The sequence below is a fragment of the Bacillus rossius genome, assembly GCF_032445375.1.
Source record: "Bacillus rossius redtenbacheri isolate Brsri chromosome 4 unlocalized genomic scaffold, Brsri_v3 Brsri_v3_scf4_2, whole genome shotgun sequence".
NCBI classification, from domain to species: Eukaryota; Metazoa; Arthropoda; class Insecta; order Phasmatodea; family Bacillidae; genus Bacillus; species Bacillus rossius.
In genome coordinates, this window is record NW_026962011.1 from 52,495,495 (window position 1) to 52,520,414 (window position 24,920).

A 24,920-nucleotide genomic window follows, 5' to 3' on the forward strand; every position below is an offset into this window, starting at 1 on the left:
AGGAGTAATTATTCCAGTAAAGTTTTTTAGTGAGAGAAGAACAGAGATGGGTAAAATCTACAAATAATATGGTGGTTAAAAAAAATCGATTGTAACAAACGTGTGTAGGCATGTTTTCTACTGTATTTTAAATGTGTGTAACCTAACCTGCCATACATCAGTAAATTACCGGTAAATTACTGGTAAATGCAATGTAGGCTTACATAATGGTAAAATATGTAAAGAATTAAAAAATAATGCATGTTATTCTAAAATTAAAGTACATAGATATAAGGTTTGGTGATTTTATTTTCATATAAACAAAAAAAAGTTATTTTTATAATAAAAAAAACTAATTGTAGTATGCGAAAAGATTGTGCCTAAAACAATTTTTTTTCGTGTACCTCAAAGGTGATTTCACACAAGTTTTAATTTTATTTTTATTTTGTTCATTTTAGGGATCTATAAGTTACATAATTCTCTTTTTTGTTATGGAGGAGTCTTTCATATTCTAATGTTATCACGCTTTCTACTTCACTGATTTTAGCACATGTACCTACTAATAATAATACTAGGATTATTTCAAAAACCAATTTAAAACCACTGAGATAAAGATTTTTTAATTTAAAAATATAAATTATTGGAAGAGTTAATTGTACTGCAACTATGTATATTTCCAGCCCAGATTAAGCTAATAATTTATTTTAATTTATATTTCTTCGTTCCATGTATATATTTTATTATTTGAAAACTCTTTGGATTTAATATGTATATCTATGTAATTGAAGCTCTATGACTAAAACGAACGTTTGAGGACTAGCAATTACAAGTATCCCTCTAGAGCAATTAAAATTTAAACGGTAAATTGCTCATTTGACACCGTGTTTATTAATGTAAAATGTTATTACTACATTTTTTATTTTGAATTTAATATGAGATTTTTTGTTCCGCGCTATTGTTGCGCGCGGAATTGATGTGTTTTATTCAAAATAATGTAACAATCATTAGTTCTCGGCCAATCAGGAGCCGTATTTTAAATGTGGCACGCATTGTTAAACTACTTAAATTAAGAAGGTTTTGAGAAGAATGTAATGGCCTATCATGAATGGATACGTATATGACATCGTCGGAAATTTATTCTGAAGAATAGCTAATCAGAAATAGGCATCCGCACCAAAGGATGAAATAAACGGATTGTTTAAGCGGCAGTGAATATTAATAGGGCTTTATCCAAAAGGATAAAGATTCTAGGAGTGTATAAATACGTGAGTAAGAAATAACTGTGTCTGTTACTCCATTTCGTTAGATACGAAACACGTATCACACCCATCCTTAGTTTTCTTACGGCCTAACTTCATGAAAGATAAAGCCTTTTTAATTTAAAAATATAAATTATTGGAAGAGTTAATATATTTTTAATATTGCAATTTAAAATTAGCAAACGGCCGCCTTGGTTGCATTAAAACACATTAATGTGTTCCGTTGATTGAACATCATTGCTATATTATATAGTGGATAAACCATTTAGTTTGTTAAACTTACAACACTGATCTTCCTAACATGTAGTAGAACTTCGATCATATAAATGGTAGAATTATCCTTATGCATGCTTTAAATCACCCGGATAAGGTTTATGGCCGTGAGTTTTCAACCGTAGGCCACCCCCTCCCTCCCTCAAACAGTTCAATGTTTTGTTTGGAAAGTGTTTACATCGTGAGGTGTTTTGGTTGTGTGATTGTGTGTGTTTACTTTTACATTTGAATATATGAATAGTGGAATTAAATTGTGCCATGTGGCTCATAGTTGTAGGTGTTTTTGTTCACGTCGTATTTTTGATGTCAATATTTGATATATATTTTAAATCTCCAATTGTACATGGAATGGTACCTCAAGTAAATGATTTCATACCGCCAGCCAAGCGGATAGTTCTTTTTGTGGCGGATGGTTTACGAGCCGAATCTTTTTTTTACACAAGGGCCGATGGAATTAGCCACGCTCCATATCTTAGGTATGATTTGAATTAAATTTGAATTCCCTTTCTATGGTTACACACAACCGATTTATATTTGGTATTTATAAAGAAGAGTTTATTTTTTATATTTTTTTATTTTTATCTTGTTAACCTATTTTACAATTATTCCATTAGAGGGCTTTTTGAACCTTAAAGTAGTTTACCAGTAGTTTACAATTTTAATGATTTGTTAGGTTAGGTTACCCTATTGCTAAAGGATATTATAATATATTGGGAAAATGGTTGGTTAGGTTAGATTAGCTACATTTAAATTTACTTTATAACAGTGTGGATGGTTCATTAGGTTAGGTTAAACAACATTAAAAATACTGTCAAATTGTTTGTATGCTTGATTAGGTATTACTAATATAAAATGTAGTTAACTTAACCTAACTTAAAAAGCGCTATTGTTGTGTATCTGTATCCAATATTTACAAACATTGATTAAACTAAAGGATACAAACAACAGTGTATAAATTTGAAGCTGAATCAAATATCTATAGTCTGTAAATTGATCACAATGTATAATGGGTAAATATGTACAGTAGCGGTACTTATATGCAAAAAAAAAATGCTAAAAATCCGAAAATACTTTAGGAGATATCGAATTTTTTAATTTTGCAATACAACACCTGTACAACCATTTTTGTTATTTTGCCGTGTGGTCGTGAATGCTTAATAAATAAAATGGTCAATTAGGTCAGGTCAGTTACATTATTAATACTTTCAAACTAAGCGGACATAAAAAATAATGTGAATTAATTTTAATGGCTGTTTAGTTTTAAAATATTTATAATGTAAATGACCTGACCAAACAAACCGGGACAAAGGATGAACAGTAGGAACTAAAATGGTCGATTATGTGAGGTCAGTTACATTATGAATACTTTCAAACTAAGCGTACATTAAAAATAATATGATTTAATTTCAATGGTTCTTTAGTTTAAAGTATTTATAATGTAACTGACCTTACCTAACAAACCCGGACAAATGATGAACATTAACAACTCACGTAAAAATTTTTTGTTACTTATTACTTGTGCAAGAATATCCAAATAAAAAATAAGACTTTAAAATTAGAAACGTTAAAAACACACCTAAGTTGGAGGCGGGTACATTTCCTTTGCCATTAGAAGGAAATGATGTAGTCGTTCACCTACGTCGCGATACCTCCGACGGAACATAAATAAATAAATAATCACGTATTGGTTCATTTGAATACTGGCCAATCACGGAACTGTCACGTGACAAAATTGTCCAATAAGAAACATAATAGATACTCGTAAACCAGAAACAATTGTGATTGCTGCATGAATACACAGGTATTGTGATGAAAATTAAAAAATTCGATATCTCCTAAAGGATTTGGAATTTCTTTTCTCCGCCAGTTGATTTGAAAAGAGGAAGTGAAAGAGCATAGAATAAAAGTATTTTCAGATTTTTAGCAATTTTTTTTCGCATATACCCCGACTCTATATATATATATATATACCGTATAATGCAGTGCTTCAAAATTAAATGAAATAAAATTGTCATATTTTTTACAGAATGGTTAAGTAGTGTTGAACGAAATGATAACAGTGCAAACTGTACGGTGCAGGAAAACACTATCTAGTCAATTTTTGAATGATATGTATGTTTGTTGAATTGTGTTGAATAGTTATTTGTATCATAGTACCTATACCGGATTGTTATTTTCCAGATAGAGAAATCAGCCAAAGTAAGAGAGTGTTGCACTTGCCCCTCCTACACTCCTCTCCTCACTCGAAGGTGCTCCTTCACTCCTCTCCTCACTCGAAGGTGCTCCTTCACTCCTCTCCTCACACGAAGGTGCTCATTCACTTATCTCCTCACACGAAGGTGCTCATTCACTCCTCTCCTCACTCGAAGGTGCTCCTTCACTCCTCTCCTCACACGAAGGTGCTCCTAAACTCCTCTCCTCACACGAAGGTGCTCCTTCTCTCCTCTCCTCACTCGAAGGTGCTCCTTCACTCCTCTCCCTCACTCGAAGGTGCTCCTTCACTCCTCTCCTCATACGAAGGTGCTCCTTCACACCTCTCCCTCACTCGAAGGTGCTCCTTCACTCCTCTCCCTCACACGAAGGTGCTCCTTCACTCCTCTCCTCACACGAAGGTGCTCCACTCCTCTCCTCACACGAAGGTGCTCATTCACTCCTCTCCTCACACAAAGGTGCTCCTTCACTCCTCTCCCTCACTCGAAGGTGCTCCTTCACTCCTCTCCTCACACGAAGGTGCTCATTCACTCCTCTCCTCACACAAAGGTGCTCCTTCACTCCTCTCCTCACTCGAAGGTGCTCCTTCACTCCTCTCCTCACACGAAGGTGCTCCTTCACTCCTCTCCTCACTCGAAGGTGCTCCTTCACTCCTCTCCCTCACACGAAGGTGCTCCTTCACTCCTCTCCCTCACTCGAAGGTGCTCCTTCACTCCTCTCCCTCACACGAAGGTGCTCCTTCACTCCTCTCCCTCACTCGAAGGTGCTCCTTCACTCCTCTCCCTCACACGAAAGTGCTCCTTCACTCCTCTCCCTCACTCGAAGGTGCTCCTTCACTCCTCTCCCTCACACGAAGGTGCTCCTTCACTCCTCTCCTCACACGAAGGTGCTCCTTCACTCCTCTCCCTCACACGAAAGTGCTCCTTCACTCCTCTCCCTCACACGAAGGTGCTCCTTCACTCCTCTCCCTCACTCGAAGGTGCTCCTTCACTCCTCTCCCTCACTCGAAGGTGCTCCTTCACTCCTCTCCCTCACACGAAGGTGCTCCTTCACTCCTCTCCCTCACACGAAGGTGCTCCTTCACTCCTCTCCTCACACAAAGATGCGGCTATCATCCCGCGGGGGGCAACGAGGCTGGGATGTGAGCAGTGCTTCAGTTTTTGTGGTGGCGAGGGGTTTCGTTTTGTGTTGAAGCCCTCCTCTTCTTAGTCTCCCTACGGTTATAAATGCATGGATGGCCATAAGCAGGGTTCTGGAAAACCTGGGATTGCCAAATGTCAGTCACGAATCTGGATTTGCAATTTTTAGTACTAGTGTGTTCCGCTTAATGTCTTAATCCCAGCCTGTATTTTAATCACAAATTAATGTGTAGTCGAAAACCATATGTTTTCATGATTAATTAAACTTAAAACAATCAGTAAATCAACTGTTTATTGATTTAAACATTTTAAGCACAATAAAATGTTTATTATCATTCATTTTCTCTTGTTTATAAGTGTGATCAAACCTTAATAGTTTAATATTACACATGCACTAGCAGTGTTGGTTGCCGAACATTAATAGAAATGATAACAGTGCAAACTCTGTATTGTGCTGGAAAAGATTTTATGGTCGATTTGACATGCTGTGTGTGGTTGAAATGTGTTTTGGATACATATTTTAAGTTTAATAGATTTATATTATCTTGAAAGATTGAATGATGATACAGGGGAATAAAATATGCTTGGACAGAGGAATCAGGGAGAACTCAGGGAAAATGTCTAGAGGAAGAGATTGGTAAACCTGGCACACTCTGTGTATGTACCCCCGAGTGTTTGTGTTAGAAAAGGAATGACTGTAGTGAAGTTGGCTTTATCCCAGATTTATTCTGCTTCCCCTCCATTCCCCCACTCCAACTACCAAGCGCCAGTGGGCGGAGCTAAAATACAGGATGCCGCAGCAGTGGGCGGAGCAAGCCCGCTGAAGAGCACAACAGAGGGCGGAGCTTAAGTACAGGTGCCGCAGCAGTGGGTGTAGCTTAAACACAGGTTGTACAAAAATAATTTAGGAACTTCCGGAATTAAATTTTCATAAATATTTAACATCATATCTAATCACAAAAAATTTAGATTATGGTGAACACACCCCGTACAGCAATAGCCAAAAGCCCCTAAAACAATTAACATCACTAAAGCACGAAATTTGAGATATTACAATTTTTTCAAGGTACAAAGATAGTATGTAGGGATAAAGCTGATATGCCAATATGTTGAGTGAAGTGTCAGCATGACACTCAGATTTTAATTTTTGAGCAACACCCCATACAACACTATACAATACTCCTAAAAGAATTTAACATAACATAATCACAACATTTGGGTTATTACTATTTTTTTGAAATAAAAAGAAAGAATGAAGGGATGAAGCTGATATTCTAATATGTTGAATCAAGTGTCAGCTTCACACCCGGATTTTAATTTTCGAGCAACACCCCGTACAGCACTGCCCAAATGCCCCTAAACCATTTAACATTACATAATCACCCAATTTGGGTTATTACAATTTTTTTGAAATAAAAAGAAAGAATGAAGGGATGAAGCTGATATGCTAATATGTTCAATGAAGTGTCAGCTTCACACCCAGATTTTAATTTTCGAGCAACACCCCGTACAGCACTGCCCAAATGCCCCTAAAAAATTACATCACATAATCACGAAATTTGGGTTATTACAATTTTTTTTTAAATAAAAAGAAAGAATGACGGGATGAAGCAGATATGCTAATATGTTGAATAAAGTGACAGCTTCACACCCAGATGTTAATTTTCGAGCAACATCCCGTACAGCACTGCCCAAATTCCCCTAAAACATTTAATATCACATCCTATCACAAAATTGAGGTTATTACAATTATTTTAAGGTAGGTCAAAAATTAAAATCTGGGTGTGAAACTGACACTTCCCACAACATATTAGCATATCAGCTTTATCCCTACATACTATCTTTCTACCTTAAAATAATTGTAATAACCCAAATTTGGTGATAGGATGTGATATTAAATGTTTTAGGGGAAATTGGGCAGTGCTGTATGGGATGTTGCTCGAAAATTAAAATCTGGGTGTGAAGCTGACACTTTATTCAACATATTAGCATATCAGCTTCATCCCTTTATTCTTTCTTTTTATTTCAAAAAAATTTTAATAACCCAAATTTCGTGAATATGTGATGTTAAATGGTTTAGGGGCATTTGGGCAGTGCTGTACGGGGTGTTGCTCGAAAATTAAAATCTGGGTGTGAAGCTGACACTTCATTCAACATATTAGCATATCAGCTTCATCCCTTCATTCTTTCTTTACATTTCAAAAAAATAGTAATAACTCAAATTATTTGCTTATGTGATGTTAAATGGTTTAGGGGCATTTGGGCAGTGCTGTGCAAGGTGTTGCTCGAAATTTAAAATCTGGGTGTGAAGCTGACACTTTATTCAACATATTAGCATATCAGCTTCATCCCTTCATTCTTTCTTTACATTTCAAAAAAATAGTAATAACTCAAATTATTTGCTTATGTGATGTTAAATGGTTTAGGGGCATTTGGGTAGTGCTGTACAAGGTGTTGCTCGAAATTTAAAATCTGGGTGTGAAGCTGACACTTTATTCAACATATTAGCATATCAGCTTCATCCCTTCATTCTTTCTTTACATTTCAAAAAAATAGTAATAACTCAAATTTCGTGCTTATGTGATGTTAAATTTTTTGTGATTAGATATGGTGTTAAATATTTATGAAAATTTAATTCCGGAAATTCTGAAATTATTTTTGTACAACCTGTGTTTAAGCTACACCCACTGCTGCGGCACCTGTACTTAAGCTCCGCCCTCTGTTGTGCTCTTCAGCGGGCTTGCTCCGCCCACTGCTGCGGCATCCTGTATTTTAGCTCCGCCCACTGGCGCTTGGTAGTTGGAGTGGGGGAATGGAGGGGAAGCAGAATAAATCTGGGATAAAGCCAACTTCACCTGTGTAAGGAATGAGCTTCTCTGGAGCTGTGCAGGGTAAGAGTGCTACGAGTGGTACGAGTGGTACAGTGACTTGCTGCCTGTCGCAGGCGAGTGATGAACACTTCGGGGGCGTGGGGCGTGTCTCACACGAGGGTGCCCACGGAGTCGCGTCCCGGCCACGTGGCTCTCATAGCAGGCCTCTACGAGGACCCCTCAGCGGTGGCCAAGGTACGGCCAGGTCCCCTGTAGCCGCACTTCACCTGCTGCAAACAATACCTACAGCTATGCAAGAAGTAATATACAAACATTTCTAAACAGAATTATACAGGAAATATTTGTGGGCTCTATCGCATGTGTATAATAATATTTTTTTAGTATATTATTGTATAAAAGTACCTATATGTATATAAGAGGCAGCAAGAGAACATTTTAAGTGAGGGGCTGGATATCAGAATAAAGTATTTCTCCCTCCCCCTGAAAAAAAACATGCTGAATGGAGGTATTTTTTTTACTTTTGTAATCCCACATAAATTATTTTTTTAAATGTCAAATATCACTTTTTAGGCTGCCAGTAAAAGCCCTGGTTGTAATCATTCTGAAGAACTATTTTCAATCCGTAGTATGTTGAAACAAGTGTTACACACCTGTGTTTCCTACCTTAAAGAATACGTTCATAAAGTAATACTTACACAAGTATTGCTAATTATGAATTATCGCGTAATAAGTAATGCTTACTCCCCAAGAATTTGAATTGCAAAATACAAGTTTAATAAAGCATCGTTATTCATTGATCTAAGTAATTTTCCTTTAAGTAAGTAGGTATTGGATGTTGTTGACTCAAGCATTGATCTAAAGTTGTTACAATTTCAGTGTAGGCTCTAAAAAGAATTTTTCGATTTCAAATAATGGAATTTCAGCAGACCAAATCACTATCTCTCTGTCACACTTTTCAGGAGCCAACTACGCTTTGATCAGAGTTTTATGTACATAGCCCTCTGGTAGCCTATTTGAAATGTTTTCCAATTGATATAAATTCATACACCTGATCTGACCCACCTGTAAACAGTACATTGTAACATTTTTATTGGTTTTTGATGTTAAGTTATAGTAATTACTTTTTCTAGTAGGAAGTAGAAGTAAAAATTGATAGTTCATATGAATGTGAATTCTAGGTAGACCAAATTACACAAATACTGGACAACAGGTGGCAAATTTTATTTAGTTTAATCGTAATTGTTATGAAGGTTTATGAATTTTGTAGCTATATATAAAATGTAAAGTGCACGCACATTAGTTTAAGTGTAGTAGTACATGTCTGTTCCAGGGTTGGAAGGAAAATCCTGTGGAGTTTGACTCTGTGTTCAACCGCAGTCGGTTCACGTGGTCATGGGGTAGCCCGGACATTCTGCCCATGTTTGCAAAAGGTTTGTTGCAGTGCTAAAACAACAGATACCTAACAGCTGTCTCAGTTTTATCTACGCCTGCTTTCTCATTAAATCTTTGGACACAGTGATCCTTATCATCATAACTTACAATGGAAGATTATTGGTTGTCTAGAAAAAATTCAGTTTTATTTACATATGATTAAAATAATTATTTGGGTCATAACACCATTGCTAGTTTGTACTGTATGTCATAGAGAAAACCCGAATAACAGACAAAGAAAGATGAATACAGAAACATACAGAAAAAAAAGTAAAATCAGCTGCTGTCAAATGTTAAAAGAAAAGGCAGTTCAGATAATATTGTGTAAGAAATAAGTCAGAACAGTATCATAGCACAGACAAACTTGGTGGGCCGACAACCAAGAGATGGTTGCAACAGAAACAGTGAATAAAGATGAACAACAGCTTGAGACAACACAACAAGAGACAGAGGAACTAGTGTGTGTCTCTGTATTGTCTGTGTGTTTGTCCAATTTATCGGTTTAGTATCAATTTTGGGTTCCTCTGCCTGTTGGGCGTTGTCAAAAGTTGTTGTTTGTGTGTATTTACTGTTTCTGTTGCAACCATCTTGTCATTTTCAGCCCATTGTGTTCATATGTGCCGTCTTCACATTTAACATTTGACGTTGGATGATTTTTGCTTGTTTCCTGTGTGTTTCTGTACTCATATTGCTTTGTCTGTTCTTCTGGCTTTCTCTATGACATACAGTTCAAACAGCAATGGTGTATGTCCAGGATTATAATAATCAGTCTTCCCCATTGCAATAATCATTCAAAGAACATTTGACCTGCATGTGTTATGTTGCTCTAGAAAGTATTATCTCTGATGTTAGCTGTTGATTATTGAGACGGCTGTGGTGTGGAGGTGAGGGTGACTGCCGTGTGTGTCAGGAGCGACGGGCCGCCGAGTGCGAGCGGAGATGTACGACGCAGCGCTGGAGGACTTCTCGGGCAGGAAGGACACCAGGTCCCTGGACACATGGGTGTTCGACCGAGTGGAGGCCTTCCTCCGCGACGCCGGCTCGAGCGAGCTGCAGCAGGACGGGACCGTGTTCTTCCTGCACCTGCTGGGGCTGGACACGGCCGGTCACACGTACAAGCCCCACTCCCGGTAAGTTCTCCCACCAGCACGTTCCGAATTCACTTAGGTCTGGATAACATGTTCCATCCTGCTTAAATTAATTTAATGAATTGTTTAGATTTTATTATGCTTAATAGGCCTCCCACAAAAGAGGTACACGGTTGTTTAGAAATAAATATTTTATTGAAGAAAAAAAAACTTAAGTTATTTTAGGTAAAATATTGTATTGTATAAAATAGTGTAGTGTATTGTTTAGCAAATTTTGGCATTTGTCAGATGTGATAAAGTCATAGGGTCACTGTTTATGGTCCCATAGCCTTCATGCCAACTGCTGTAATTCATGATTAATTTTTTTACATTCCTTTTGTATGTAGTAATTTACTTATTTAAAAAAAATATATTGAATTTTTAAAAAATTCTCATATATATATATATATATATTTCTTTTTTTAGAGAATACTTGAAGAATATAAAGTGTGTTGATGAAGGCGTTGAGAGAATAAATAAATTGATGGACAAATATTTTGGCTATGACAACAAGACAGCATATATATTCACATCTGATCATGGGATGACTGATTGGGGTAAGTATGGAATTAAGGGCATGTTTTTCCAACTTAACTGTTTAAGCAACTCATACTTGTTAACAAGATATCCTCCTCACATTGTATGTATTACTACCAACTACATACCAGCAGGTTACAAATTAGTGCTGTGATACATGGTTACAATATTTGTAAGTTGTTAAAAGAACTTATGTGCAAAATGTAGTATAAATTAAATATTTCTTGATCATAGACATTTTATGGCCAGTTTCAGTTACACTAACTTGTTTTTTAGTTTCTGTTGCTAATCACCCTTGAAGCTGGCTGCACAAAGTCATGCCGAAACATTGTGAACATCATAATTTCTGCCAAGTTACAATAATAGCCAAGAAGTAGTTATATTTTTAGATTTTTTTTAGTTGTGTTGCAAATAGATGCAGGATTGTTCTATCACACGTGTTATTATTTTTCTTTAAGTCATTTTGTTTTTGCTTGCATGAAAATTAAATAAAATCTTTAAAAAATCTTTTAAAATTTTCAACCTGTTAAGTGTTTATGAAAAAATTTACCAAAAAATAAGTGTTGGTTCCCCGTCCACCATCAGATAGTGAAAATTGAATTACTGAATTAGTGAGTCGAATTCGCAGGCAATTTTTAATTCACTATTCCATTTACAATTTTTAATTATGTTTTTGAGGTAGGACTTGAACTAGTAATATTTTTTTTACAAACTCATGAAATTTCAAATAATTATTTATATATTTGAAATACATTACAGTAAAGAGCTCTACAGAGTGAATCTGAATTCGACAGCTTAACTTATGTTGCAGGTTAATCACAGAACGAGGTGAAAACATCTAAACTACATAAGGTCTAAAGTGCTTCCCAGAGTGGTTTACAATTATGAAGCTGGGACTGAACAACATTTTTATTGTAAATAATAAAGAAGTATTTCATTTTGAGCACTGATCTTCTGGGATTATTTTTAATTGAATGAAGTTCTACAACCACAGCGAATTTTGTCACTGTAGCAAAATGATTTCATTAAAATAATCAGGTGTAGAATACGCCACAAAAATATGTTGAAACTAAAGGTGTTGATCCCCAATTATTTCAATGAAACAATTTTGCTACAGCAACAAAATTCGTGGTAGCTGTAGAACTTCTACCGATTAAAAATTCAGATGCTCAGCTCTTAAATACTTTCCCTGTTATTGGCAGTAATTGTCAGAAACACATCTATACCAGCCTTGGTAAGCACTTGAGACCACGAGTTGTGCAGATGTTTTCAACTTATTTTGTCTTGATGAACATGCAGCAAAGTTGGTCTGTCCAATTCAGACTCAGCTTGTATATTGCAGAGTTGTGAAGGTACAGATTATGGCATGAAATTAAACCCTTACTTCAAAAGTGCAAAATGTGCATTTTAGAGCTGAACTGTTAACACCACATACAGAATTATCCTGTTTTGTGTTTCATATAAACACTAGTATGTTGTTTCTGTGGCTTTGTCCACATGCATTTATGGATAGTATCCATATTTTACATTGTGAAAGAATTGTATCATTTATAATATATTCAATTAACTCAGTAGCATTATAATTTTATAAAAATAATATTGCAACACAGAATAAACTAATTTTGCAAAGCAAGCATTTGGTTTGTGATTGTTTTCTGCGGTGGGAAGCTGAATGATGGTTTAGGAGACTGCTGGCTAGTGTTTTACTTTGTGTTATAATCATCATCATCGTCGTCGTCAATCGTCATCAAACTGTTTCCAGTTGGTGGCCTGGTATAGAAGTAATATTACATTTTGCATATATTTCAGTGGCACTACCCTTTACAGTCCCTTGTGTCTCACTTAAACTGGAATATATATATATATGTAGTTTCATATAAGTAGGTGCCTTAATCCTATATTTTTTCGTGTTTACTTGTGACATTCTGAATAGGCTTAGAAGCAGTCATTCTTAATTATTTTTTTAATAGCACACTGCCATTTTGTGTTGTGTCTTTCTTTTGCATGCACAGTTTGACTTTATAAATTAGTTGTTTTTAGGCTTTAATCATTTAATCTTATATATTAAATTAAATTATATTAAATTTATATTGTAGGCTTTCATGGTAGGAGTTAGTAAATGTTTCTTGGTCATATTTGTTAGACTCATTATTATTTAATAGATTTGGCTTCAATACACAAGCAAAGAAGCAGTCATTACAGTATTATTATATATATGATTTTTTTTATGTTATGGCTTGAATTGGGATATTTGACTGATGTACTTATGGTTTTAATTTTTATTAACCTGTTTAGTGGAATATTATTTTTTTCCGGATAGGATTAAAATTGGTTTATTCATTTACACCTGTGTTATCACAAATCTTCGAGTTATCCCACCTAGCAACACTCGGCAGGTTGAGTGGTCTGTTCACTCGCCTCCGAGGAAGGCAATCCAGGTTTGATTCCCAACGAGGTTGAACTAGGATTTTTCGCAAGTGAGCTAGTGGTTCTCTGGTCTTTCCCACCCATCCATCCTGTCAACGCTCTGTTCTCATCTCAACCCCCCTGATCGTCTCTAGTGACCTCATCCGGACTGAAGTGTCTCGCCCTGGCAGGATCTCACGGAGCCGGGGAAGCCAGCGAGACGGAGACGCCCCTGGTGGCGTGGGGCGCAGGGATCCGGGGGCCGCGAGCGCCGTCCCTGTCGGACGCCCCCAGCCCGGAGGACTGGCGCGTGGGGCACCTCTCGCGGAGGGACGTGAGGCAGGCGGACATTGCCCCCCTCATGGCCACGCTGATAGGGGTTCCCATCCCCGTCAACTCTGTGGTGAGTCACGCACCCGAGCTTGAACTCCCAGAAGTCGTCAAAGGGGAAGCAAAGACGTACCGAATGGAGAAAAGCATGCCTTTGTTGGTAGGCAAGTTTTTACTGAAGTGAGTTCATACCTTGCCCTCTTGGATCTGAATATTTTTTGTTTAATTTATTGTATGTACATAATATCTGTCCTAAATATTTGCACTGGAAGTTATAAATAATATCTGCCCCACCTACCTGGGCACACATCTGTGTTCAGAGCTTCAGAAAATATCAAATTTAATATAATAAATAAATCACAAATCATTTTAGAAGCTTTTTTTGGCTGAATTTTTGCTTGTCAAATTAATTTATCTTTTACTCAATGAATTTCACAAATCATTGATTTAGAGACAAGAAAGGAAGGAAATAGTAATAACTTTGTCTTGTTTTTCGAATAAAAGTGGCCAGCATCAGATACTGTACCTAAGTGACTAAAATATTATGTTGTTTCATTGTAATCATCGCATTGCATAGCTGACTACTGTTTTATTATCTATAGTTATTATATATAGTTGGGATAACCATGCTGTAGGGTTCTCTCCCGAAGAGCTACTTGGATCTCCCAGACCTTCACTTAGCGGAAGCCATGTTCACTAATGCCAGGCAGATGGCAGCACAGTTTGACAAGAAACGAGAAACTGTGGAAAGGAAGAGTGTATCGTGGTTGTACCGACCATTCCCTCACCTGACCGAGGATGGCAAAAGGCAGTTGGAGTCTGCGATACGAGGACACATCAATGCGGGGCGATACGAGGAAGCTGTGAGTAGTGATATCGAAGGGGCCTAGTTTTAGGTTAACATGTTGCCACTACCAGGGATGATCTTAACACGTGTAATACAGGAGAGAGCAGTTCCATTTCTCTCAAGAACATTATGTCTTAAGTGGGTTTGCATGTAGGGCTTACGTGTAATAAACGGAAAACAGTATGATACTGCCAGAGTTATATGTATTTTTTGGTCTGATTATCAAGTATTTTAATGAATAAATGAATGAATTAGGGCTCTGCATTTTGTCAACATCAGTATCAATTAAAATGATGAAAGGTGGAGGAATAACAATGGAGCATAGATAGAAAGCACGGTTGGGGGAAATTGTGAAGTACTATGAGGAAACCCACTGGCTTTCTGTAAAGTCAAAAAAAATTTTCCATTAAAAAAAAATCTGTGTTTGACCCAACCGGGAATGGAGCCTTGGGTGAGAAACTAGCAATCTGGCCACTCAACCACCATTGCTAAGTATAGCCTGGACGTACCAGGAGGCTGGCTGGGATTCCCAGGCATTATCCTACCTAGTAAGATAGCTGCAATGTGTGCAGGATGCACTTTTCTGAACAATACTGCGCTTGGCCATTTACTGTCTATTTAAGTTCAGTAAAACATTTTCCCTGTGTCTTTGAAATAAAAACTTTAAATATAATTTATTCTGCATAGAGAATTTTGCTGGTGAACTGGCAAATAAATTGGAGAAATGTGAGTTGAACTCTTGACCCATGTCTCTTCTCTTTAATACATAACTTGTAACTATTAAACTTGATAGTATTCTTAGTATTTTTTTCATTTAAATATAGAATAAGTCCTATGATAAATGAATATGAATTTTAAGTGCCTTAATTATTGCTGGTGTGTAGAATCATAACAAAAATTACCTTAAGTGATTAAATTACCTGCATAGACTACATTTAAAATACGTAATCACAATTCAACTAAAAATAATTAACAGTTATTGTCCTTTTCCTTTCATTAATCTCTATAATACTACCCTGCATGTACAATTTAAACCCTCAAACATCTAAACATGATTCTAGTGATAGTTCAGGGCACTACATATTCTATGCAAATTGCAATTTTCCATGTTTACATGTTGAACTGTAAAAAGGGTGTGACATCCAAACAGAAGAAGGACAAGGTTGTGATAACTATAGGGTTCAGAACCTTTCATGTAAATAAATTCTTCTCTGTGTTGTTTATCGAACAGTGCCATTGCAACTTCAAATAAAGCTATCCCAAGCTCTCAACAGTACAGGGTCTTTAAAAAGGATTAGGTACCTGGACTCTTTAAGTTGTATTGTAAGAGAAGTAGTAAATGGATGTACATGTGTGGTCTCTTAGTATGTTCAGAAAAGTTAAAGTTTTAGATTTAGCTTAGTACATTTCAATATGGACACCATTTTATCTGTGGTGATGTCTAGATGATATTAAATCTCCTGCCATGTGAGGCTTAAAATGTGGTGTTTTAAGGCTCATGGTCACACAAGGTCCCAGGAAAACTTTACTCTTTTCTGTGTGGGAATTTTAAGAACATTGTGTACACTGAGAACATGATGCACACCAGCACCTTAAAGAGAGAGAGTCATTGCAGCAATTGCAACTGTAATTGTGAACATGATTTAGAAGACATGGCAGGAGGTTTAATACCATCTAGACCAGAGCTAAAAATGGTGCCCATATGTAAGTGTAATAACCTAAATCTGAAAATTGAAAAATTTTCTGAACATTTTACATTAAACACTTCTCTTGCCAAAACAACAGTTTAGAATCCCAGCAATCATTCCCTATGACCCTGTGTGTGCCTAGGCTTGCGAATTGGAAAGATGAGCATAAAAGTCGCTTTGCACATCGAGGTGGGTGTTTGGTTATGATCTCGGCAAGGTGATCGGAGAGACAGACAGAAGTGAGGGATTGCGAGGAAGCACTCCAGCGTCGGCCCGGGAGGGTGGACGGGTTGGGAGTCTGGCAGCTTCACCGCCCCGCCGTGTTCCAGACGAGGGCCAGCGAGCTGCTGCTGTCGCTCAGCCTGCGGGGCCTGGACTACTACCAGACCTACTACCAGCGGCTCCTGCTCGCGAGTGTGTCCGCGCTGTTCCTGGGCTGCGTCGCCTGGCTGCTGTGGCTGCTCGCGGCGTGCCCTCAGCCGGCTCGCGCCGTGCTGGCGGGGGGCGCGCCCGTCAACGCTGCGTTCGCAGCGCTGCTCTGCCTCTCCGCGGCGCTCATACACGGTGAGGGGCGCCTACGCACACTGCACCAGCCGTGTCTCTTGTCATTACAGTTCCTGAAGGGCTGTTTCTGTAAATACCCCCTTCCCCATCCTCTGCATTTGTTGTTCTTTCGCAGTTATTCTCTCAGTTTAATATAATGGGTGTACAAATTCATGCAAGTGTTTGTAATTTTTTCCTGCGTGACTCTTTACAGCACTCATACCACGCTTATTGAATGTCTGTTGAAAATATTTGTGACAGAACAAAAAATATAAGAGAGAAATAGTGTTAAATTTAAAGAAATAGCCTTTAACTAACATTAATGAGAGTGAAAAAAACATGGTGTGTGAGATTCCACACAATAAATTTGTAGTCATTAAGAGTTTTTTTTTTTTAACCATTGCCAATTGACGGAGGCAATGCAGATAGCCTTTTGCTAGTGACAGGTCTCGAACTGCAATGACAACTTCGTACAATAAGCGCTCGGTGCTGGAGATATGCCTTTAGGCGCTCAAGACACATGCCAGGCCTTTAGAAGGGGGAGGTATAGAGCAAGGCGCTGATAGTCACTTTCACCAAGAATGTAACACACAACTTGATGAACCTGTTTTGCACTGTTGCAGTGATAAGTACGGTTTTCTAATTGTGTGTTTGTGACAAACACACATGTGTGGCATGCCCGCACCACATCAGTTGCCCCGCCGCGAGCCCCTACACTGGCACAGGACCTTGCCAGCGCCTGGAGGCCGGCAGCCCTTCAGACTGTGGGCCTGGGCGGTTTGTTTCTACCCTGCTCTGCCGTATGCCATATGGGGGGTGAAGTAGCGGGAAGCCCTTTTGGCCTGGCTGGTTGAAGAGGGAAACCTGCCAACACCCAGAGAGCAGGACTAGATGCACCCCAGCGTCTCCCTGGCCTGAAGTGACCCGCCACCAAGGAGACCACGCGGGTGGTCAACCCGGAGACCTGACGGCCTCTGACTCGATCCAAGAAGTATCCAGAGGCCTGCTGGAGGGGATTCACTTAAGTGCCGGCGCCGGTAATGCCGTTGCCACCGACTCTGCCGTAGCGACCCCTTCAGCCTCAGCTCGCCCACTGCTCCTCGACTCATTGTCTGAGCAGAAACCTTCTGTCCGGCCGCAAGCCGCACCCTCACGCTACCCAGCTGCCCTGAGGCGGGGCAGCCTTTGTGTCTCCCCTACCCCCATGAGAGGTCTAAGCACAACGACACACGTGTAATTATAAAACATATATACAGTGAAAGATATTTAATCTGGCATTCTATGGCTCAGCATATTGTGTAATCCACACCATTTGAGCGACTCATGTTTAGATATGTTTGGGTGGATTTCGGCTCATGACATTGGCCGCAAAGTTGCGATATTGCACTGCCTACGTTTTTAGTTGTTCGGAATTTATCATTACTGTCAGTAATCATTTCAGTGCTGTTTTTTTTTTCTGTTTAATAATGTAATTGGTTACTTTTCACAGTTTACATTTTCACTCTTGGTATTCCTTTTAAAATTTAATATATTAATATTCAGTAATCTTGTATGTTCGAGGTCCCCTTGCGTGCTGGATTGAAGCTTTTCACTATATTGTACAGTAGAACCCACTCAATTATATATTTCAATGGGCCAAACATTAAACGTCTCATGCACTATCATGCATGTCGTAAACACTTTCTATTTTTTTTTTCTATGTGCAGTGCAGGAGTTGCCGTACCAGTTCTACGTTTACTGCTTGTTGCCACAGCTGCTGTGGTGGAGCATAGCGCGGCGGCGTGCTGACTTTCACAGTGTCGCGGTCAGCATCGTCAGGTGTTACGGAGTGCGGCAGTTTCTGTGCTCCTTCTTCGTGTACGTGATTGGGATTGAGATTTTGGTGAGCATGTGATTGAAAATGGCTTTTCGGATTTATTGCTGCTCAGAACAAAGGCTCTGCATGGTCTAAAGATTGTGTGCCAACATTAGAACTGTGACTCATCCTTTTATTTTAGAAATATGTACTGTTTAGTTCATTTCATAGTTCATGATGTGTATAATATTTGCTTTTAGTAGGTAGCTGTTATGTCTACAGAGTTTCGTTATTTTTCGAAATTAACTCTCCTACAAAAATGTTAGGGATTTAAGTTCATCCCTTGTTGTAGCTTATAATTTGAGTGCATGTAATGTTCAGTTTGACTGCATGGTTGGTGACAGTGGGAAGTGTAACCGTGTGTGGGTTGATGCAGGTGCTGTCGTTCCACCAGCGCCGGGTGCTGGCGGCCGGGACGATGGGGCTGGCGGCGTGGCTGTGCGCGTCCTCCCGGGGGCCGTGGGGGCTGAAGGCGTGCTGGGTGGGGTCGTGTGCCGTGCTGGCTGCCTTCCCGCTGCTGCCCGTGGTCGGCCGGGGCAGCGACCCCATGCTTGTGTGAGTCCGCCAGCCAGTCTGGTTAAATATATTTCTAATAAAACGGTGAAATATTTCAAGGACAAGAAGATTAGCATTTTGGACTAGCCTGGAAATTCATCAGATCTCAATTCCAATGAAAATTTGTGGGCGATCTGCGAGGCCAGATCACAAAAGATGGACTGTACGGAGCAGTAGTTCATGTATGGTTTCTAGAGGAGGCAATCAAGAATGATTCTAAAAATTTAGTTGACTCCGTGCCGAACCGAGTTCAAGCCATTATTAAATCAAAAGTAGGACATATTCCTTATTTAATAATAGTAGTATTTAAGCCTTGTTTATAGTTATAAGAATTTTTTATTTTGAATAAACAATATGTACAAAAAAAATCATTGTGTTCACATTAATTCGCGCAATACCCTGAACAAGATGCAAAGCAGGCAGTTTTATCGGCGTACACACCTTCTGTGTCTCTGCCGCAACTCTCGTGACTCGGCTTCCTCGTGGTGAGGTAGCCACTGAGACCCGAACGAGCATCGTAACCCTTTGTTGCCTTGTTTCTGAGAAGGGGTGGGCCCGAGCAGAGGGGCATGCAGTGGGGAAGGCATTTCAAGGGTCCTCGGTGGTCATGGTAGCAAACACATGCTCGTATTGTGAGAGTCGTGGGTTTAATCCTAACACCCCGGCGTTACTCAAATTTATGATTATCAACATTGTGATGTGAAACCCTATCAAATCAAATGTTTTGAATATGTCGTGGGTATATCATTAATTTATTATGTAAAACGTTTTTTTGTGCTAGATACTTTTTGTTTACATAATTTTAACATAGCTTTTATTTCAACAGGACATGTTCGGGATTGTTGTGGGTTTTCGCCGCATTGGTTTACTTGTACTGGATACTGACAAAATCCAAATACAAGAACTTCCAGTCAGTTCCCACTTTGTGGCTTCAAGTTACTGTTATCGCTGCGACCGTTTGGAACATCGGCAGCATTGCAAACAGTTTTGAGGAAAAGCAGGGCTTGCCTTTAGTCAACCAATTACTTTCCTGGTTTCTGTCGGGTAAGTTTGCTTTGTACACATCCTTCCACATTTTTACACTAAATTTTAAATGATATTTTTATAATAATAGAATAATACATTAGTTTTCTTACTAATATTCTCTTTGCCATTACTGTAATAATATGCATAGATTTAACTGGTGTAGGATGTAGTATAACATATAATATAACATTATAATATAACATTTATAATTTTTGATACTGCTTTATTATTGTAGTATTAAGACTATGTTCTGAGATGACAGTGCAATATGAGAATACAGTCATCTTATTGATTTTTTTTCCCACCAATTTCTTGTTGCTGTAGCAGACAGTTTGAGTTATTGTTTTGGTCGTAAGCAAGCCCCTGGAGTAGACAGTTTGCTAACACGTTGTGAACTTTCTGTTTTCAGGCTTGTCGTTAGTGCTGCCTCTGTATGGCGCCCAGCATTTAGCCACTCGCCTCGTGAACATATGTCTCTCTCTCGTAGTGCCGTTCCTGCTGCTATCTACCTTGTACGAGGGGCTTTTCATCTTCGCCCTTACGTCAAACCTGTCACTGTGGTTGGCTCTAGAATGTAGCACTTCACATCTTTCTCCGTTAGACGTAAGTTTTCTGTTTCGTAGATCCCAAGTGTGGCTGTACTAAAATAAATTGTAATATTCACAAAAGTGTATTTATTTACAGTGTGTATGGCTCACCACTGACAAGTCTGTCAAGAAGACAGCTTGGGATAATCCACCAACATCGAGTGACTTCCGTAGAGCTTACTTTATTGTATCCTTCAGCGACATTCATTTAATATTAAATGCTATTTATGGAAATGTGTTGAAAACTGGTTAACATGTATTTAAAACCAGAGTTGAGTTTGGGAAATAACTTATACTCACTTCATGCTAGGAAGACTCTATAAATTGCATAAATACAAATTTAACATGTGTTGTAAATGGATTGGGAAGAGAAATTGTTACCAAATTCCTTATGGTGCCAGAGTTGACAAACGTACAGGTATTTTTAATTAAATGTGTATTTATGCAAATTTAATCACATGATGGCAAAACTTTTAGTCATAGCTTTGTTGCTGTTAGGCTGTCTCTCACACCACATTGATTTTTACTTTCTTCGTCATTACGTTATATGTACATATATTATTTATTTTTATATTTTATTTTATGGTTATTTCTAAAATTTCAGTTTGAATTTTCCCTTGTTTCTGTTCTGCCACAGATATTTTTGACGGATCTTGGTGTAATATCAGGGTGTAAAAAGTTACGCAAGTGATAATACAATATTACAAATACTCGCGCACATTTTTACACCAATGATATTTTATTAAGTGAATATCTGTTAGAAAATATTTGAGGCAGAACAACAAATGTAAGGAAGGTATCAAGTTAAACTTGTAGAAATAGCCTTTAAAAAAATTAAGGAAAATTGATAAAAATACATGGTGTGTGAGACCATGCCATATCTCTGAACCGGCCAGCCAGTGTTGAAAATGTGTAATTTGGACCTGTGAATCAGGAAATCTTTGTTTATCAGTCAACTGGTATATTTTTGTAGTTTAAATTTTTTTAAATCTTATCTGGGGTGTGTTTAAAGGGTTTTACTTTAAAGCTCAAAATTCCTAATCACTGGAGATGCACAATAAACTCTAATTTTGTGTGATATATGCATATTGTACTTTATTTTTATATGGAAATAATTTTTTTACTTTTTTACTTGTTTAACTATTTGAGAAGTTTTAAAATACTTATGAGAATGTAGTGTCTGGCATGAAAGGATTTGTAATTTCTTCACATTAAAATGTTGATAGCTCTCACGTACATATTAAAGCTGCAACAGTATAGAATATGGAGAAATTAGGTTCAGTAGCAAATTTTTATTTTTATTAATGCAATGTAAGATCATTGACAATTTTTCTTTAACCATTTTCTCAGCTATTTTACACCATTCTGTCTTTTTTTGGTACAGGCAACATAGCAAGCATCAACTCTTTTGATCCGACATGGGTCCGGAGTTTTGTCACAGTTTTCTCCCCTTTTGTAATGACAGCCTTGATCCTCGTGAAGGCTGTGATTCCATTCCTGGTTGTTGGGTGTTTCATGAAGGCTCTGGATGTGCTTACCGAGGTAAGGTATTCTTGGAGGACTTACAATGATAATCAAGGTAATTTAAAATAATGAGTGAAGCAAACAAGAAGCCATGGTGTCCAAGGTTAACACTAATGTGGTGAACATTTGTAGTTTTATTGCATTGCATTTAATTTATAACCACAATTTTGGTACTTTTATACTTTTTCATACTTCCTTTCTTCTTTCCTTGCGATCATATTAAGGCAGTGCTTCATTCAAGGTATGTAAAAAAAAACAGTGCAGCATTAATTATTCTGAAGCTGACCTTGCATGTAATATCAGGTTACATAATTTAGCAGCATATTAATGTCAACATTTTAATACGCAAACCAAGCAGCCATAATCATTAAATTAAATTTAAGCTTTGTTTAAACAAATACTAACTTAACAAACAATGTGAAAACCAGTTATAATATAGTATGTAGTTAAATGGCTTTTCTGGATGAAACAATTAAATATCTGAGGCTATTATAAAAATATCCATGACAACAAAATATATATATACACAACTAGGTCACCATGGCCATAATCCATATAACGAGACTACCAATCGAAGAGGAGAATGTGTCTTTGTTGTTTTGTTTAAAGTTCTCTCGGCTAGTGGTGACTGCAGATTGCTGGTTGCTGGAGTGAAATACGACAGAATGTTCACAAGCAGTAGTGGAGGCATTGATGACATATGTAAAGTACAGAAATGTGTGCGTGTTTGTATCAGATTCTGCAAAATGCGCAGAATAGTCGGAAGGTGAGCGTGTGGGAACATCACTAGAGTGCTCTGCACAGCTGAGGGCAGGGAGCGTTCAGGGGGCTCTTGTGGAGGGAGGTTGTGGGACTGTCGCAGGCGCCCGTGGGCCGGCTGTTCCTGGTGCTGCTGCTGTTCTGCGACGCCATGGGCCTGCACTTCCTGCACATGGTGACCAACACGGGCAGCTGGCTGGACATCGGCACCTCTGTCTCCCACTTCGTCATCATGCAGGCCACCACGCTGCTCCTCGTGCTGCTGCACAGGGTGGCACACCTGCTCGTCACCGCCCGCCTTCCCCGCCTGCCCCGCCCCGGGAAGAAGGCAGTCTGACTGACGGCGGCAGCGTGTTCCTTGCTCATGTTGTAAGTCGGAGGAATCCTGCTGGATTGTGTTGCTCCAACTAGGTACTGTAAAGTTACACTCATCCAGTCCCTGCTCATCCAGACATCCAGTTCATTTGGGCATTATAAAAAAAATTTGAATTTTAACCACAAAGATGTTTTGTTCTGCTAATCCTACATTAGTTCGTAGGTTAAAATCTTAATTCTATGTATACAGTAGTATTAAAACTATAAATAAGCTGTAAGAAAAGGAGGGAGAAAAAAATATATATATTTATAGTTTTTCCCATCTAAAACATTTGTTACATGCATTTTAAGGCAGAAAATTTCTTTTAAATTTGGACTTTCGGCGATCCAGACGAGGTCATGTCCCATCTAGTCAAGATTAGCGGGACTCTACTGTACGTGCAGAACTGTAAGTTTAGTTTGCAAGATATTTTTGTAGCATTTTTGTTTTGGTTGAATCACAAGTCTGGCCAATAGCGAGGTCGTGTAAACACCAGGTCAGAGAACAACGCAAGTTTGGAATATTGGGAGGGAGTCACCCATGGCCTAAAGTTATAATAATAGCTTTAGTTCATGGGTCAGCTTAAGTTATACACATCAAGAAAATCAGTATTATGTATTAGGCATATCCTAAATATGTGCTTGTATTTATTTGATACCATTTTAAATGGAGTTATTATGCTATAAAATATTTGTAATAAAATTTTACCTTCTGTTTAAAAACTTTTTTTGTGAATTTTTTTTGTACATATAGATTGATATAATTTTTATGTTTTATTTATGTTCCTGTTGTTTGATTGTGCAAAACATTTTTAAATTTTTCACTGTTGACAGTCTGCTTCTTATTGGATTGGGGAGAAATATGAATGGATATTAAATTTAATTTGGCTATTGATGGCTAGTTAATAAAGGGGATGAAGGGAAAAGAGTAAGGCCACCCATCAGTTGTAATAAAATGAGAAATTTCGTGATTATAAATAAGTAAAAGCAATATAAATGTTCATCAAATAAACTTACAGCGATGTTAAAAATTGTAACAGAAGTTACCGGGAATAAATATTTTATTTTTGAAAGTTATTTTTCCATTGAAATTCTTATATGAATATATTTATACACTTTATTACCTTTAAAACAAAACAACTTAATCACTTTATTGCACATGACACAAAATTATGTTGATAATCTCATTTACATATATGTACAGTGTTCCCTAGTATGCTTGAAATGTTGGGCCTGTATTATTGGCCAGCAGTTACATGATTCAAGTTGTTTTACACCTGTTCATTTCAATCTCAAAATACATTCAAAATATTTATAAAAATTAAGACGCCCATTGAGATATCGAGCCAGCATAATTTCACACGCTGCTGATTTTTAAATCAGTACACAGGTTAGAGAATATCTGACTATATGACAAAACTGCTTGTTCACTGTCCACATTTGAAACCAGTATTCACAGCACTGTAATAGTTTGTGACACAAAGTTGCTGTGTTCAGTTTGCAATTTTTGCAAAATCTGGCAGATTTCAGCACTGACGAACCATTGGAAACTTGCATCTGCGGTGCAAGATAACATTCTAGAAATTTCTTCTTGGTAACAGTTTTGATAAGAAGATGGTTAGCAGTTGTGAACAGTATCTCATCAACATTATTGCTTAT

At 38.0% G+C, this 24,920-nt stretch overlaps 1 protein-coding gene across 1 annotated transcript; it reads left to right on the plus strand.

Moving 5' to 3' along the window:
* Positions 1 to 1,680: 1,680 nt before the first annotated feature.
* Positions 1,681 to 24,336, plus strand: LOC134541864 (GPI ethanolamine phosphate transferase 1). The gene is made up of 15 exons (XM_063385564.1): positions 1,681 to 1,987; positions 7,806 to 7,926; positions 9,023 to 9,122; positions 10,034 to 10,253; positions 10,677 to 10,807; positions 13,385 to 13,596; positions 14,159 to 14,386; positions 16,388 to 16,622; positions 18,308 to 18,483; positions 18,833 to 19,011; positions 19,838 to 20,055; positions 20,447 to 20,640; positions 20,722 to 20,811; positions 21,975 to 22,166; positions 23,011 to 24,336. The coding sequence occupies exons 1-15, from the start codon at positions 1,770 to 1,772 to the stop codon at positions 23,242 to 23,244; spliced, it is 2,748 nt and encodes a 915-aa protein (XP_063241634.1). The 5' UTR covers positions 1,681 to 1,769; the 3' UTR covers positions 23,245 to 24,336.
* Positions 24,337 to 24,920: the final 584 nt, after the last annotated feature.

Bases quoted from the DNA above. Each gene is read 5' to 3' on its own strand.
- LOC134541864 (XM_063385564.1), top strand. From the start codon at position 1,770: ATGTGGCTCATAGTTGTAGGTGTTTTTGTTCACGTCGTATTTTTGATG. The intron at 7,927-9,022 runs GTACGGCCAGGT...TGTCTGTTCCAG, and splicing joins ACCCCTCAGCGGTGGCCAAG to GGTTGGAAGGAAAATCCTGT. The intron at 10,254-10,676 runs GTAAGTTCTCCC...TTCTTTTTTTAG, and splicing joins ACGTACAAGCCCCACTCCCG to AGAATACTTGAAGAATATAA.